This window comes from Fusarium phalaenopsidis, assembly GCF_050370095.1.
Source record: "Fusarium phalaenopsidis strain FUZ10S chromosome Unknown contig_32302, whole genome shotgun sequence".
In the NCBI taxonomy this organism is placed as follows: Eukaryota; Fungi; Ascomycota; class Sordariomycetes; order Hypocreales; family Nectriaceae; genus Fusarium; species Fusarium phalaenopsidis.
This window is the reverse complement of record NW_028145405.1, coordinates 2,362,344-2,378,095: the sequence shown is the minus strand read 5'-3', so window position 1 is coordinate 2,378,095 and position 15,752 is coordinate 2,362,344. Positions and strand designations below refer to the sequence as shown.

General features: G+C 53.5%; 6 protein-coding genes across 6 annotated transcripts; 2 read left to right on the top strand and 4 right to left on the bottom strand.

The window, feature by feature from the left end:
- Nucleotides 1-575: 575 nt before the first annotated feature.
- On the top strand, nucleotides 576-2,846 carry LRP88_08106 (uncharacterized protein; the record flags this gene model as incomplete). The annotated part of the gene is made up of 3 exons (XM_083244616.1): nucleotides 576-617; nucleotides 683-949; nucleotides 999-2,846. 3 exons carry the CDS (start codon nucleotides 576-578, stop codon nucleotides 2,844-2,846), a joined length of 2,157 nt encoding a protein of 718 aa, XP_083099110.1.
- Nucleotides 2,847-3,603: 757 nt separating this feature from the next.
- Nucleotides 3,604-4,613, top strand: LRP88_08105 (uncharacterized protein; the record flags this gene model as incomplete). The annotated part of the gene is made up of 3 exons (XM_083244615.1): nucleotides 3,604-3,672; nucleotides 3,728-3,975; nucleotides 4,064-4,613. The coding sequence occupies 3 exons, from the start codon at nucleotides 3,604-3,606 to the stop codon at nucleotides 4,611-4,613; spliced, it is 867 nt and encodes a 288-aa protein (XP_083099109.1).
- A 357-nt stretch (nucleotides 4,614-4,970) lies between these two features.
- On the bottom strand, nucleotides 4,971-7,031 carry LRP88_08104 (glycoside hydrolase superfamily; the record flags this gene model as incomplete). Its single annotated transcript, XM_083244614.1, has 3 exons — nucleotides 4,971-6,003; nucleotides 6,052-6,150; nucleotides 6,211-7,031. 3 exons carry the CDS (start codon nucleotides 7,029-7,031, stop codon nucleotides 4,971-4,973), a joined length of 1,953 nt encoding a protein of 650 aa, XP_083099108.1.
- A 1,874-nt stretch (nucleotides 7,032-8,905) lies between these two features.
- On the bottom strand, nucleotides 8,906-11,007 carry LRP88_08103 (uncharacterized protein; the record flags this gene model as incomplete). Its single annotated transcript, XM_083244613.1, has 4 exons — nucleotides 8,906-9,508; nucleotides 9,558-10,351; nucleotides 10,403-10,685; nucleotides 10,735-11,007. The coding sequence occupies 4 exons, from the start codon at nucleotides 11,005-11,007 to the stop codon at nucleotides 8,906-8,908; spliced, it is 1,953 nt and encodes a 650-aa protein (XP_083099107.1).
- A 1,886-nt stretch (nucleotides 11,008-12,893) lies between these two features.
- Nucleotides 12,894-13,703, bottom strand: LRP88_08102 (HAD-like domain-containing protein; the record flags this gene model as incomplete). The annotated part of the gene is made up of 1 exon (XM_083244612.1): nucleotides 12,894-13,703. One exon carries the CDS (start codon nucleotides 13,701-13,703, stop codon nucleotides 12,894-12,896), a length of 810 nt encoding a protein of 269 aa, XP_083099106.1.
- Nucleotides 13,704-14,308: 605 nt separating this feature from the next.
- Nucleotides 14,309-15,572, bottom strand: LRP88_08101 (transcription factor IIF subunit TFG2; the record flags this gene model as incomplete). The annotated part of the gene is made up of 4 exons (XM_083244611.1): nucleotides 14,309-14,647; nucleotides 14,702-14,904; nucleotides 14,955-15,234; nucleotides 15,285-15,572. 4 exons carry the CDS (start codon nucleotides 15,570-15,572, stop codon nucleotides 14,309-14,311), a joined length of 1,110 nt encoding a protein of 369 aa, XP_083099105.1.
- Between the last annotated feature and the right edge of the window lie 180 nt (nucleotides 15,573-15,752).

Genomic DNA, 15,752 nt, shown 5'->3' with positions numbered 1-15,752 from the left:
AAATAGGAACGCAGGAACACGCAGGCGCTGCAACGGATAGGTAATGACTGAGCTGGCTAGGGATTAGAGGCTCAAGTGATGAATTTTGGGACACTATGAGCTCAAGAAGAACAAAATAAAGCAAGTTTAAGTATTTGTAAGCTCGAGTGAAGATGCTGTGTGTCCATGATAACTGAGTACCTAGGTATAGAGTACTTCTGTATGTTGTAGTCTTGTACGTAGAGTTAGAGTGGTAGAAGATTCCTCTTTGGTCATGGTAATTTGGTTGACGCGGTTGAGGCTGGACCCACTTTTTGGCCCCCAATACGAAGACCTCTGATTGGTCACATGCTCGCAGCCTTGTCGCGAGAAGTTTGGGGCCGTGCAAGGACTCGTCGCTCTCTCTAACACCTCCATCGCATTCTTACTTGCTGCATTGCGCCAGGTCATTTCGTCACCGTTTGCTGGCCGATCAGCTCATCGAATTCTCCCGGCGCCGAATCGATAGCGACGCGCAATTTTGTAAACACTCAATCGCATCATCAGAGGCGTCGACACGCTGTTGCCTCGTCGGCCGCGACGATTCGACTTTCAGCATGGCTCAACCGGATCCTAGCCAGGGCGTCCCCCAGGACCTCGTATGTCAACACCACCATGCGCGCGCACCGTTGGCCGTCGCAATTCTCCTCTGACAATCTCGCAGATTCAGCATGTCCACCTCATCTCGGCGTTTCGATACCCGGCGATGCCCCGGCTCGACCTCAACGAGGTCGCCAAGTGGCTCATGAGTGCCCCCCAGGTCGCGCGAGACCGAGCTCCCTTCTTCTGGACATATCTCGAAAAGCCCACCGACGGCACCATCCTCTTGACTTGGCAGCCCCTCCAGCGCCTCGGGTCCACGTTTGCGACGGATGGATACGTCTGGGCTCCCCCAGAGCAGCTGTACAAGCATGACCTGGGCAACGGATTGGTAGGGTCGGATAGTCATTGTCACGATATGCATGCTAAGACACGTCTAGATGCTCGAGATTTACTACCAAAAGGCTGGCTACGTCCCCGGTGAGCAGTATGCCCTCCACGCCCGTCGTCGATGTCGATTAGTCCCCGTCCCCGGCCATCCCAACCCTCCTCAGCCCGATGTCAGCCTGTTCATTGTGCATTACGGGCCGTCGGAGCCAAACGACAGGATCCCTATCGCCATGATTCCCTACGACGAGCGCGTCAACGCCCTCATTCAGCAGCGGCACTTTCTGCAGCGAGCCGGCCAGATTCGTCGGAAGGAGTTCATGCTGTCCGACCGAGTCAACTGGCCTACCCTTCCAGACCCTACCCGCCAACAAGTCCCTCCCCAGATGGCGCCCCGAGGTGTCCCTCAGCAGATGGCATATCCTCCACAGGCCACGCCCGGTCCTCCTGCTAAGCGCGCGAGGCACGCGGCGAGCCAGGGTGGTCAGGCCGCCATCCCGGGGATGCCTCAACTGGATGCGGCGTTTGATGACGACGAAGATGTCTCAAGGGGCGACATGTTTGACCATCTTACGCCAAGAGAGATTGCTTTGAGTCGGTACCAGCAGAATCACGAGTGGATGGAGGAAATCCTCTCGTCTCCGTACCGGATAAGCCAAATCACACCGGCCGACCTCGGTCTTGGTTTCAAGGGCGAGCTGGCGTCATTGACAGAGGGCATCTTTCCCACGCAAGGAGCCGACGCCTTTGCAACTGGACCCGATAAGCCTTATATCGGCCGACTAGACCCCGAAAAGGCAGACGAGTTCCGCAAGCGAGTCACCGAGCACATCGAGTCGACCAAGGCTGAGATAGAGAGGATGCAAGCGGCTCATGCTGAGGCTCTCGCCAAGTTCAAGGCGAACTCCATCTTTGACTCCAAGGAGAAGGAACTACGGAATGTCGTCGAGGGAACTGGCACTGAGATCTGGCGGGTTGAGGGTAAGGTAGACCCGCACGACGATGATCCATCTCCCCGTCCTGTTAGCAAGAAGACGGCCGAAGAGATAGTGTCAGAGGTCGAAAATGTCACGGGAAAGAAGGCTGCGAGCAAGCCAGTGGTGTCTCGTATTCAAGACGGTGGTTATCAGGCACCGGCACCGGAGCCTACGCAGGCTGCGGCTCAGCTATCTCGTCAGGCTTCGCAGTCTGGCTCACAGAACAGCGGTGTCATGATTGGGGAATCTGATGTCGATATGGGTGGCACTGCCGCCGGACTGCTTGACCAGATGCATACGGGCATCTCAGCCACATCAACGCCCATGAACACGTTTGGAACCCCTCAGCCGAACCTGACAGCGTCGGGAGCCGGGACTCCTTCGAACCCCAATGTCCCATCGCCTGCTCCAGGCCAGGCTGGGGCAACATCAGCACCAGGCGGTGATGATGTGACGATGGGTGGAACCGAGGCAGCCAAGGACCAAGGTACCACAGCACCTGATCAGGGAACTGGCAGTGGAGAATGGGTTGTCGTGCCCAAGGACGGCGCCACTCCTGACCCAAATGCGCCTGCTAACGCTGCTGCCGGGTCGGGTACAGCATCTGCGAATGCTAACACTCCCAATGCACAAGGCCTCGAAGGCAAGCCAGCAGCCCCCAAGACGGCCTCTGCAGGGGCGACGCCAGCGGCTGCAACACCAGGTGGTTCTCTATCATTTGATCAGAACGACTTTAGCTCACTCGGCGACCTGGATACGGCAGGGGATGCGCTCGCTGGCTTTGATGGGCCGACGTTGGACGGCTCGGCAGGCGAGCTTGGCGAGGGTCTGGATCTCAGCATGGACATGGAGGACTCGGCGTTTGGCGATGCCTTCCACGGCGTCGAAGCCTCCGGGACTCCGGGACAGGGCCCTGACATGTAGGGCTTGGGCATGGGCATGGGCATGTGACAAGTCTGGAGAAGGGGGCGGTTGTATGGACGGCCGGGGCTAGCTACAGTAAACTGCGGATCGTAGATGGAGGCGCGGCTTAGGCTTGGGGCTGGGGCTCAAACGTCGGAGAATGGCGTGCGTTGTGTCAGGGGAGCTTACTGTTTCCTCCTCCTGACAGGGTGACGTTGGTTCTTTGTTTTTTTGCCATGTAAGAGTCAAGTTTTTGTTGTTGTTTTAATACCGTAGCAACTACGGAGTATCAGTAGATCAAAGGGCAGGGAAAATGCTAAACAAAGGAGGTCTTTTTTTTGGGCTATGTTTGATCTGCAACGACTTGTCTAGAGTTCCAAGTTAAGGTGAGGCGGGTTGTGGGTGTTTGATCGTCGCTCAGGGGGTTGGGGAGTTGTATCAGAGCTTCTTTTCTCTGAGGCTGAAACATAACGTCGGTCTCGTAAGAGCTCTTGGCCTGGCCTAGATGGCTTGGCAAAGTTTGAGGATGATGTTTTACGACGGCTCGGTTGATTTGAACCGAGGCGTTGTTTGTTGAAGTCGGGTATATCTACCCTCTCGACGTCCAGTCTCAGTTTTTGGTCTCCTCAAGCGCTGGGCGACTTCATTCAATTTCTTCTCTGCTGGGCAGTTTCCTTTTGTCTCTCCTTCTTTTCCTCTTACCGATCGTTTGCATCTCAGAACATCTACTCGTTAATCTCTAGACCCTTAATTGTCCCCTGTACTTCTACACTTCAATATGCTTTCACGATGTTGCATTGCGCTTGTGGCTCTACGAGTCGCGACGGCACAGCTGATCATTGAGCCAGTAAGTGCAACTCTATTGAACGTTATTATAATGTGCAATGACTAACATCTTCAAGTCGAGTTCAACGCTAGATGAGCCTAGCGAAACCGTCGTTCTATCTGGAGGCATCCTCATCGAGACAGTCGTTTCTCAGCCTCCCCCAGCACTCAGCTTCACCGATTCCTTTGATCCGGAAACAACAGACGGAGCTGTATCTGAGTCGGAGACGGCTGAAGTGCCTACCGCAACTTCGGAGGAGAAGCTGTTGGTAGATACAAGCGTTCCACCTGTTCTTCCTGGCCTGGCATCATCTGACGCCGCGGAGTCTTCAAGCATCTCAGAGATCGTAAGTACTGGGTGTTTCTTTGGAGAAATTATTTCTAACTTTCTAGGATTCGATTCGTTCACCTAGCTCACCTAGCTCGTTTACTCCCACGGCCGATGGCAGGATAGTCAGCACACCACGACCAGTTGCCACTCCGACAGCTGTCCTGACACCAGGCAATGGAACTTTCACCGGCATTCGCAACTCTACTAGAACAGAGGCCGGTGCTTCTACAACCGCCTTGCCAAGCTCGGGATCTGGTGGATCAGGATCAGGATCAGGGGGCAATGTGAATGAGGGTAGCAAGAACACTGATAAGGACAAAGATGATGAAGATGAGGATGACGAAGACGAGGATGACGAGGACTCGGACGATGAAGACAGTGATGATGAAGATGAGGACGAGGATGAAGATGAAGAGGAGGACGAGGAAGACGAAGAAGAAGAGGGTGGATCTTCGAGCTCCGACTCTGACTCTGCCGACCCCACGACCTTTACAAGCGTCACTCGTGCAGGAGCAACTGCAGTCGCAGAGTCTACTTCTGCCGGCGAGGCACCCAATACTGCTCATCATGCAAGCCCAGGGGCCTTGTTGTGTCTATCAGTTCTTGTCATGGGGGCAGCTATCCTCGTGTAAGCCGGTAGATGTAGCTTCACATCAAGAAGATTCGGCACAAAAGAATTGCGGAAAAGAAACCTGACGGCCTATATCAGTCCATCCCAAGACTACAGTATCTGTCATAAGTGGTGACAACGTGTGCTGTTATGGGCAATATCCATGAGTAATATTTGATAGACTGACATGACACAAGTGTTTGACGATTTCATCTAAAATTTACAAAGTGAATTGATCAAGATAATCTAAGGCTTTTCAATGCTCTATAAAGTATACTACAAGGATATCTCCACAAGGGAAAGAAGAAACAAAAGCAAAAGACCCCCAAAACTCCCAACATGCAAAATAGGAAGAAAAAAAAAAAGGGAGAACCAACATTTACGGCATCCCACGACGAATATTGTCATATACGCTCGTTGGGTACCTTAGCAGATTCTGAGACACCTCCAGAGGCCCCATACTCTTCTTGACCGCTGAGACGACGCTCTTGGCCCCTAGCTTGTCGCCGCTGGCCTCCCAGTAAAACGCACCGCCGAGACCCCTCTGGGTGATGTACGCCGCCTTGAGCCTGGCAGAGTCGGCGCTGTCGGTGGTCACGAGCTCGCGCTTCTGCTTGTCGTAGGTGATGATGGTCATGAGGTTCTTGTCGATGGCTGCCTTTGCGCCGGGACGGGGAAGGTCCTTGAAGAGGTATATGCCGTTCTCGTTGCTGCCGCCGCCGAGACCATTGTAGGTCTGGCCAAGGCCGGCTGTGTTGGCGAATGAGCGGCCGTAGAGGGGGATACCCATGAGGATCTTCTGGGGGGCTACTCCGGCCCGGATGTAGTCGTTGATGGCCCTGTCGGTGCTGAACTTGGTTGACAGGGGGTTGCTGGAGGATAGATAGACGTTGGCTTGGTGGCCTGTAGTGGTATCCCAGCCACCAGCATAATCATAGGCCATGAGATGCCAGCCATCAAGGTACTGGTCCATGGCCTTGAGCTTCATAATGTTGTAGTTGGCAGGACCGGCCGCCGTGGCGACAGTGAGCAGGAAACGATAGTTGAGCTTGTTATCTCTAGAGAACTTGTCCAGGGCGAGACGAATCTCCTTGAGCAGGTCGACATAGTTCTGAGCCTGCTGAGCATTCTGCGGATACTCCCAGTCCACGTCGATGCCATCAAAACCCCAGTCGCCGAGCAGCTTGACGGCGCTCGCGGCGATCTTCCTTCGCCCGGCCAGCGTGCTTGCGGGCTGGACAAAGTGAGGGCTCAGTGTCCACCCGCCGAGGCTCATGAGGACCTTCATGTTGCGGTACTTTTTCTTGAGAATGTATAGTTGCTTTACACAGCCGTATACGTTGTTGCCCGCCTCGTTCCACGAGTCTCCCGGATAGTGCTTGTCGGTATCGGCCCAAGTGTCAATAGATTTGCTGGACAACATTAGCAACGGTGAACTCATCGATAAGTCAAGCACTTACACAGTTCCATCTTGGGCGATATCGAGGAAAGAGTAGAGAACGTGGGTGATTTCCGAAGCTGGGATGTTTTGAGGTTGAAAGTTGGCTCTGTAGATTCCCCTTATCTCATCAGCATAGCTCCTTGTGATCCAAGCCGCGACACCGTGCGGGACCACTCACCAGTTGGTAAAGTAAAGAATGTTTCTCCTTCTGACGCCTCTGGTCTCCAAGATAGTAGTGTTGTCGTTGGCCTGCTCCTCCTCAGACAAGTCGTCTTCAGGGGCAGGGTTCTCGGCTGTGTCCACGCCAGGAAAGTCTTCATCAGAGTAGTCAAAGTCATCGTCGATAATATCAGTCTCATCTTCCTTAACAGCACGCGGCTTCTTGTAGCCGAATGGTGACCTAGGAGGGATGAACTCTGGCACCGTAGACTCCTCAGGGGTGTCCGACGAAGGGGGGCTAGGCTTCTGAGGTCCCCGGTAAGGACCTTTGGGCTGGATGAATTCAGGAACCTTTTCCTCGACCTTGACCTCGTCAGAATCTGCGGTAGCAGCAGGCTGGTCTCCCGAGTCTTGGTCAGAGTCCTGAGGCTTCTTCTTTGCGACCTGGAAGAACTTGGGAGGGATGAACTCGGGGACAGCCGAGTCCTTGGAGCCAACAGAGTCGCCAACCTGAGGTTTGCTAGGCTTGTTGGACTTGTTGGGCACCTTGACCCACGGCTGCTTCGGCGCGATGAACTCAGGGACGGTGCCGTCCGAGTTGTCTTTGTTGTTGTTTGGTCTCTGAGACTTGTTGGGAGCCTTGACCCATCCCAGCTTGGCCTTGACCCAGCGGGCATCGATTGTTTGGTCGGCAGAGTCGGCAGTTGTGGTTGGAGTATTCCGGTTGCCATGGCCATGGTGTACCTCATTATGGAGATGTTTGTGTCTTGTCTCTAGTCCGGGAGCAGCGAGGACTGCTTGCACCAGGAGAGGTGCGAGTAGGATGAGACGCTTGAGCATGTCTGAGCGTGAAGCTGAAGGTGTGTGAGAAGGGGTGGATGAGTTGGTAGAGAATGAGTGATGTTGAATAAGGCCGAGTAGATTCAAGTGAGCGGCAGGGCTTCTTTATCAAGATTTGTCGATCAATGCCCCAGTACAGTCAGAGGATTCCAGACGTCAGCTTAGGACTGAGAGCCAAGATGCTGAAGCCAGCTTCTGAGGAATAGAGAGGTTGGTGAACTCGACGGAGCCGGAAGGATATGGCTGAACCACTTTAAAGAATGAAACAAGGTGAGGAGTGCCGTGATAGAATAGGAAACAGCTTTAAAAGAGTGAAACCACCTTGTCGAGAAGGAAGTGAGACATGGGGAGACCTGAAGCCGCCTTAAGAAGGGCTTGAGTAGCGGACGCCAAGAGGCTTTGGCATGGAGAGTCCAATACATGACCGGACTATGCGATACGTTGGCAGACGCGTGTGCAGCTTGGCCCTCGAAAGGAGCCTAGACGGTCAAACTGCGGAAAGCAACGACGCCAGCCCCCGCCTCAGGCGATGCCCGTTCTCGACTGGGAGGGCAGAGCCATCAGAGCCGGAAGGGATCTAGAGACACGGTGGGGAATAGGAATAACGTGGGTTGGCATGTCTGAAGCTCCCTTGAGGAATGTCCCTTGAAGTCAGGTCCGGCGCTAGTTGAGGCATCTGCGGGAGGGCTGGCCCGGCTAGTGGTGGACATTGACGATAGAGTTCTAAGAGTCTTGCAAGTCCCTGTTCAAGGGAATGTCCCGTGCGTCTTATCGTGGTGTTGATGTCCATCTTGGATGAAGTGGCTTTCCACCAGGGGCAAGCCATCCAGGGACAGATCTGTTCCTGCGTAAGCCTTTTGCCATCTGATCGACTTTGGTTCTCCAGCTTTGAATCTGGTTCTTTGAGGAATCCCTGTATCAAAAATGCGTTTAGAGTCGTGAGAATCGACATCCCAAAGTCGTCCGATATAAACGCTTTCGTCAACCACCATCAGATGACGCCGGATTCACATGTCTCACAAAACACTTAAAGTCCCCTAGCCACTTGAACCAATGTCTCACTTTTCGCCTCCTCGCCTCTCAAAACCCATCCTTCACCACGAGGGCAAAGAATATCGTTCAGTGGCGCAGGGGATTTCGTCAGGAACGAGGCACAACGAGACTTGGAATCGCGACGACGGCTTCACCGAAGAAAAACGACGTCGTTTACTAACCAGAAAGTCGAGACCTCAACCGTGGAGTCCGGGGTTCGTCATGGTATCGCCGTTGCCGTTGACCTGCTGATCCAACGGACAGGAAGCCAGGCCCAGCTCTAGAACCAGGAGCGAACAATTTCGGGGCTTCTATTATTTGAAATAGACAGGTTCCTGGTTCCCTCCATAGAGAGGCCTCTAGGTGAATCCCTCGGTGAGGCGTCTGGACGCTATTGAAGCCATCGGCGATAGCCACCGCCTCGAACCCCTTCAAGGAATTCCTCCCTTGTCATATTGCATTCCAATCAAGGGCGTACCCGACTCAGCTACCTGGTTTCGTCGAGAGTATTCTCCGCGTGTCTCAGATATGAGACACGCATGGCCGCCCTTTTGATGGATGCATTGTCACATCAAGGCATTGTCTGGAGCCGTTCTGATGGTTACACCGTCGTCATAGTCCCTCGAGACAGTGCCCTGTACAACTTCAAATTAGTAAGAATCAACGTCTGCGAGGGATGCCCTCTTGTCTCGTCCAAATGTGTCCTCTGGTTTTGTAGTCCTTGGGAGCCTTCAATGAGTCTCTTGGTAGGTAGTGCACGTCTCAAGTGAACCTGTGTATTAATCAAGCTTGTCAATCTGCGTTCTTGACTATAAACCCCAGTCAGTCAAATCCGTCACTCCTCACACAGATATGGCCGCAGCCCTCTGGCTAAGACTCCATTTCCTCGTCGCCAGAATCTGTCGCTGCCTCGCGCTGGCTTGACCTTCGTAGCCATTCTTCCCAGAGTCGATAGTCTCGAGGTCGGCCAACTCCTCCGAATGTCGGGGCCGCTCGTCGCGCCTCGCCGACAGGTAGAAAAAGTCCCAGAGGAAGCTTCGTTCCAGCTGGCGAGGCTTTCCGTCGGCCGTCCAGTACCGTTCCTCGCTAAGCTCCTGCGAGAGGTGGCGACGAAAGTAGCGGTCCTGAGTCACCCACCAAGCACGCCAGACGAAGAGGATCACCAACGTCAGGGGGATCGCCGTGGCCCAGTAGTACCAGAAGTTCTCCCCGAACCGGTTGACCTTCACTGACTGTGCCATAGGCGCTTTTTCGTCCCCATTATCCTCCTCGTCGGGTCCGAGCCAGTCAAACATGGACATGCCAAAGAGCGTGCCGAGAAACTCGCCGGGAAGGAAGATGGCCGTGATCACAGCCAGAGCCTTCATGGAAGAGCTGTCGCGGGTTGATGCCACTGCCATGCGAGCGTTGAGGATGTTGTCCTCCTGGGCCATCTTACTGTAGATCTATGTCGTATAAGCAGGCATATCTCAGGGGGTAGCAACTTCAACTCACCATGTCAATCTGGGCACGGCATCTGGCCTCTGACATTCGCCTATCCGTCTCAAGACCCATGCAGAGACGCAGCAATCCATCAAGATACTGTCTAATCTCGTGCCAATGCGGTCCCAGCGAGTCACCATCGCTATCTTCATCGGGCAGTCGAAGCTTAGGGAGGTTCTTGGGCGGCAGAACCGGGCTGACAGGAGCAGGTCCTCGTTCAGGGTCAATGAGGATAGGGCTCAACATGCTGAGATCCTGGCCAAACGGTTGAACAGAGCTTCCCATGCGCTCAGTAAGCTCGTCACCAGCGAGAATCAAGACCTTGACGGCACGCTCCATCCAACGGATTGTGTCCAGCAGCTTGATGGTGTCCTTGAGAACTTCGTGCGCCCTCTTCATGAGTTTCGTCATGGTCATCGGCCCCCAGGCGATTCTGGCTCCGTCCTTGCCATTGCTAAAGGTCCGGCTGAGGCGCCGACCCCCTGGCAAGTCCTGCTGTTCAAAGCCGGCGATGTTGCTGACGTCATACTCAAGGTTGGCGACATTGGAGTTGTTCTCAATGACCGCCTCCTCACATCGCATGAATTGCACTTGAAGCAGCACCACTGGCGTGATCAGGGGGTGCGCCCAGTGAGTCCTGCATGACTCGAGGCGGTGGTCGTACTCATCGAGGTCGTCGAGGTTGTGCCGTCTTGGCTCCCAGGACTGACGGACCAGGATTGTCGCTGTGCGCTCCTTGACGTTGTAAGTCATGGAGAGAAAGTCGCAGGGCGTCTTGGGCATCTCGGAGAATGCGAGGATAATGCCTATGCTTGTTTAGTTGCCGATACTCTGCATACACTTGATGCAAGGCTCACTCAGGCGTGATCCGTCCTTGGACCAGAACCTCGACTCTGTGGTCGTACGGGTCGAGTACTGCAGAGTAGCAGGATGCAGGTCCATGGCTGCCAGATCATCGACGGTCATGCTGAGAATGTCGCGGCCACCGTCATAGATGGTCTTGCGCTTAAAGCAGATGCTGCAGGGCGTCAGTGAACACGACTCTCCAAGGCTGGGCTTTGAAAAGACATGCACTCTACGAATACGGCCTTCCATTCCGGCTAATGGAGATTCATCCTGGTCTAGTTTGCGAAAGGTTCCCTGAGATTGGGTCAGTCGTGTATTGCTTCATTGCGCGTCAGATACACACATTGCGATCAAGGAGGAACCCGTGACGAAATGCCTTGTCAAATAGGGCAGTTCCAGGAGCGTCATCACGCGTAAAGTGATGGGCAATATGCTCATCTTCCTCTACTACGTGCTCTCTAAGGGTGGCCGGCCCCGACTCTTCAGGCCGCTTATAGACAACGTACTCGTCGTACTCGATGTTAGAGGGTGTGCCGTTGGCAGTGATCAGAACCTGACTGGAGCAGACGCTCTGATCATAGTTGAAAAGGTCCAAACCGTGATGAACCAGCCCCATTAAGGCGGTTGAGCTCCACCGCCGGAAACCGACAGTGTAGTCTTGCGAGACTTGAGAAGAACGGCCACCCTCTTGTACCGGGCGGAGAACTCTGGAAACATGGGATCACACGAATGTGGTAAACTAGAAAGAGTAGAAGGGGAAGAAGGGAGGAGGATGAAGTATGTGCGTGTCTCTTCAGCAGGATCGTCCAGCGGGTCGCGGCGTGTTATAAGCTTGGTCGGGTTTGTTTGCCAAGAGGCTTGTCGATCAAGCTGACCGGGGGTCACGTCGAGTAAGCCACCACAGTTGGGCGAAATGCACAATGACGACGGCGTCATGGGGGAACCGCTCGGGCCCAAATCTTCCGTAGGAGCGGCGCATAGATAGCAGGTTGGGAGTTGCTCATGTGAGGGTAGCATCGCGTCGAGGATGCGGCTGAGAACCCCGGTACCCCGGACCGTCAACGGCGAATGAGAACGGCCCGGAGCCCCGGAGATTCTCGGACGTGAAGGAGACGGAGGGGGCTGGGGCGGTGGCTTAGATCCGGGGGTTTGATGGAGATGCTTCGCTTTCTAGAATGTGGAGAGAAGAGATGACAGACGTCGGGTCAGGTGTTCACGTGGGGGCTGCCTGTTCCTGGTTCCTTCCGTTCTGGGGTTATCTCGGGCACAAACGCTGAGGCGAAGCTCAAGGTCTAGAACTCGGGCTATTAATTAATCCCTCGACCCGTGATCGATTCTGCGACGTTATCTATGATTGAGCCTTGGTGCCCGACTCCTTCTGATAAATACGAGGCTGTCGACAGAGTGTCGTTGGGCTACGGTCTTGGCATTGTTGGTGTTGAGCCCTGTAACAGGCTGTTATTTATCCGGGGTCTGTCACAGTTACTCATGCATTTGACTGGAGGAAATTAAACATGTTTTGTATTGGTCAAGGACTTGAGATTGAACTAGGTCGGAGGTTGGCTTATACCATGTTGTTGGTCCTCTTCGTTTCTTGGTTCCATTATCTCTGTTGTCTCTTGACTGTTCTCTTCGTTTTGGCCTTGACTTGCAACCTCCTTCTCTTCCCCCTCGTGACTCTCATCATCTTCGCCGTGATTAACACTCTCCTTCTTCTCCTCTTCCCTTTTCCTCTCGACCTCCTCCATCATCTCTCGGATACTCCCAATCATCTTCCTCGCCTTGGCAATCTTCGCATCAATCGGGCCACACTCTCTGCAACTGCACTGCAACTTCCGCGATGTCGGCGGGTAAGGCATTTGGATACCACAGTCGCATTTAGTCTTTCCGGCGATGAAATCTTCGGCCTCTTTGCAGAGCTTCATTCGGAGACCCCAGCGCTTGTGGTAGCAGCTGAAGACGGATTGTGAGTACTGGCACATTTTTTGGCGGCGGCTCAAATGTCTGGTAAGATGGCGAGGATATTGTCTTGGGGGCTTCTCTTGTGTGAGTTGGCAACTTGGCATCATGGACCATTCGTGATTCAGCAACTTGTCTCTACTTGAATGATGTCCAACATTTTATAACTTCTTTGTTACTTCCACAGACTCCTTGTTCTCCTTTCAATCCGCCAGCGTGCGTGAACAAGGCATATCTGGGTGTGAAGCAGAACAATGCATCGGCTCGGGACATCAGTAAACGTTTCAGCCTTCTGAAGGTTTCTCCAGCTTCACTCAGGGGAAACCAACAAATACCAATTTTCTAGTATTTGAAGTGTCACAGCTGTAAATCATTGCCATCAAATATGTCTTGCCGTACTCTCCTAATGATATTCACCTAACGATAGATTTACACCACCAGTATTAGGCATCACAAAGGAACTGCTGGTTGTTTAGCCATTGTCTTTATTGAGCAAACATTATTTCAAAGCTTCAAAGAACAAATCCGTCCAACGAATCCGCCCTATCCGTCTAACAAGCCACTCTTCAGTACCTCCTGAAAGTCCCTTGCCCAAGATACCGTGACGTCGGCAGCCTGTTCGCCAACGTGCGGAACAGAAACTCCCACCCTCCGCAGCGTCTTTAACAGAGAAGAATCGTCCTCATCTGAAATCACAACTCCTCCTCTCAGTAGGCACTTCATATCCGTCGTCGAGTCTCCAAAGTAAACCACCCTACCATCCTTCTCCTTGACCAAATGCTCCAGGGCCTCGCGCTTCTCGCAGGCGTTCGTCATTCGGCCCTTTAGAAACTCTGGGCCCGTGATGGAACCATCGGCTGCAGGTTCGTTGGCGACGACGTCAAGGATGTGTGGCCGAAGAGCTCCGCGGATAAAAGCGCGTGACCAATTCACCGACACGACGCTCACGCTCCATCCTCGCTCGTTTGCCAGGCTTATAATCTCAGGAAAGCCTTGTCTGATCTTGATTCTTCCTTCTTTGACAGCGTCGGCACCGGCTTGCGACAATATCTCGGCGTCTAGCCCAGCAAAGATTCGAGACTCTGCGACACGCGCCAAGGAAGTCTCCTCGACGTCCTTCAAGCCCGAAAGGAAGTGAATCTCATCGTCGACACAAGTACGAGCGTCTTCCTGAGCGGGGTGACTCTTCTTATAGCTCCGATAGTCGTCGACATAAGATTGAACCACTTGGTCCCACGAGGCTTGGAGGTCATCCCCGCTGATCCGTCTCTGCAGCTCAATGGCTGACCGCGCAAGCTCGCCGATTGTATCTTGCTGAGTAATGGTGCCGTCAAAGTCGAATATCAGATGCATCTTTGCAAAGGGTCTTGATAACGAGCCAGGTGCCGAATCAAAGTTGTTGTGTGCGCGGTGCTGGTGGTTGAAGTTTGGATAGTGATGTTGATGGTGATGGAGAAGGTGCAGGTTGCAACCGTCGGTTTGAGGCCAGGTTATGGCTTGACAAGACCTTATAAAGCAACTCTCGCCTCGATTCACCCACGTAAACAACGTGAACCACCTGATCAATCCATTTTTCATTTTCTCTTAAACCCTCTAACCAACTTGGAAGCTGTAACTGCGGGGAAGCCCATTACGTAGTTGTGCGCTTCAACTCCTCAGAGAGGGAGGAGTGGATCTGGATCATGACGAGAAATGAATGGCCTCCTTCGCCAAGCAGCCCAACTTAGTCACCCACTATTGCATCAACTGGAAGCGCTGGCTCTGGTAGTAGCAACAAAACATTCGCTAGGTAGACTCATTACATCCAGCAAGTAATAATCTGTGAGAGAAAAAGGGTATCACGCTCTAAAACCCCTGGTCCTGATTTCTTTCCGACACCACCCAAAACTGGTCCCTTCCAATATAACACAGCACTTCAACTTGCCCAGCTTCGAAAAAGATGTAGACTTGCCTCGGTACTAGGACACAGGCAGGACATCCTCCATCTCTTCATCATCGTCGTCGTCAATGGGCTCGGCAGCCGCCTCCTTAGACTCTGCGCCTCCCTTGTCGCGGTAGGCATCGCTCAGGCAGTAGTGATTTGCGAATCGCCCACTCTTGTTGAGTACGGCCACCTTCTCAAGCACCTGACGCAAGTACTGGTCGGGCTGTTGCAGCTTCTGACGCAACGCCTTCATTGACCAATACTGATACTGGCGGAAACATTCGAAAATGAGATCCAGAAGCTGGTTCTCGGGGATACGGGCAGCCTTGAAGACCTCTCCCTTCTTGGGCTTGTTGATGGGTGCAGTATTTTTCTGGATTGCCGGTTAGCAATGCCGACACTCAGAGGCAGAGAATAGCAGACTTACGATAAAGTTTCCTCCCCAGCTGGCTGACCCGGTAGCTCCAGGGTTGATAATGGACGAAGCCTTGTTTCTGCTAATAATCTTGAGCTTCGACTTGGACTGCTCTGCATCCTGCAGGCGCTGAGCGAGAAGTCGCTCCTCTTCCCTCACGTCACGAGGCTCGACGCGAACATCATAGTGAATCTTGCCGAAAATCTTTGTGCGTTCTGCCACGAGTCAGTTCTATGGTTTGAAGATTTGGTTCGGCATAACTCACTAGGGACAGCCTTGCGGTAGTATGGTTGGTATCTGCTCCTCCGATCATAGCTGGGGCGATCCGAGCCTCCGTTGTTGTTGGGTTTCCTCAGGAGCGAGTTCGGAATGCCCGCGTTGACTGCCTCGTGTCGCGCCTTGTTTTGCGCCTTGTAGCCAGGCAAATCTTCTTCACTGAAGATGAAATGATTGCTGACGTTGGGTTCGAGGACTTCGAGATCGTATTCGCGCGGCAGCATCTGGTGCTCGGGGCATTGATCGGAAAGAAGCATTCTCAGCTTGGTCTATCAATCTGTCAGCATAGCAACTTGGCCGTCAGGAGCGAAATGCATACATTTGCGCTACCGTCGGGCTTCTGCTCGGTCCAGGTGCGCAAAGTTCCAATCCGGATCTCGTCGTCATCGCCCAATCGCTCCGTCAGCTTAATCCAGGCATCCCACATGTAGCGAGGCACGCGCGCAAGGTACAGCGTCTCAAAGGCGCGATTCGCCGCGTTCTTGTCGAAGAATTCGAGATCGCCGGCATCTTCGTAGAGATCATCCTCGTCCACCTGGGCGGGCGATCCAGAATTCTCCGGGTCGGGCTTGATGTAGCCCTCAGACTTGATGTAAGGTTCGGTCATGTTGGCTGGTGTGTGAGGATTGTAGCGAACGGCTGCTGGCTAGAGAGTGAAAGGAGGAAAAGCTGAGTGTGTCGGAGGCGGAGAAGTGGTATAAAGAGGAGTCACAAGGCCGACCGAAACCTTGCCAGAGATAAAGAGAATAAACGGCCAGACGTGAGGGCGGCTGGTGGTGTATGCAGG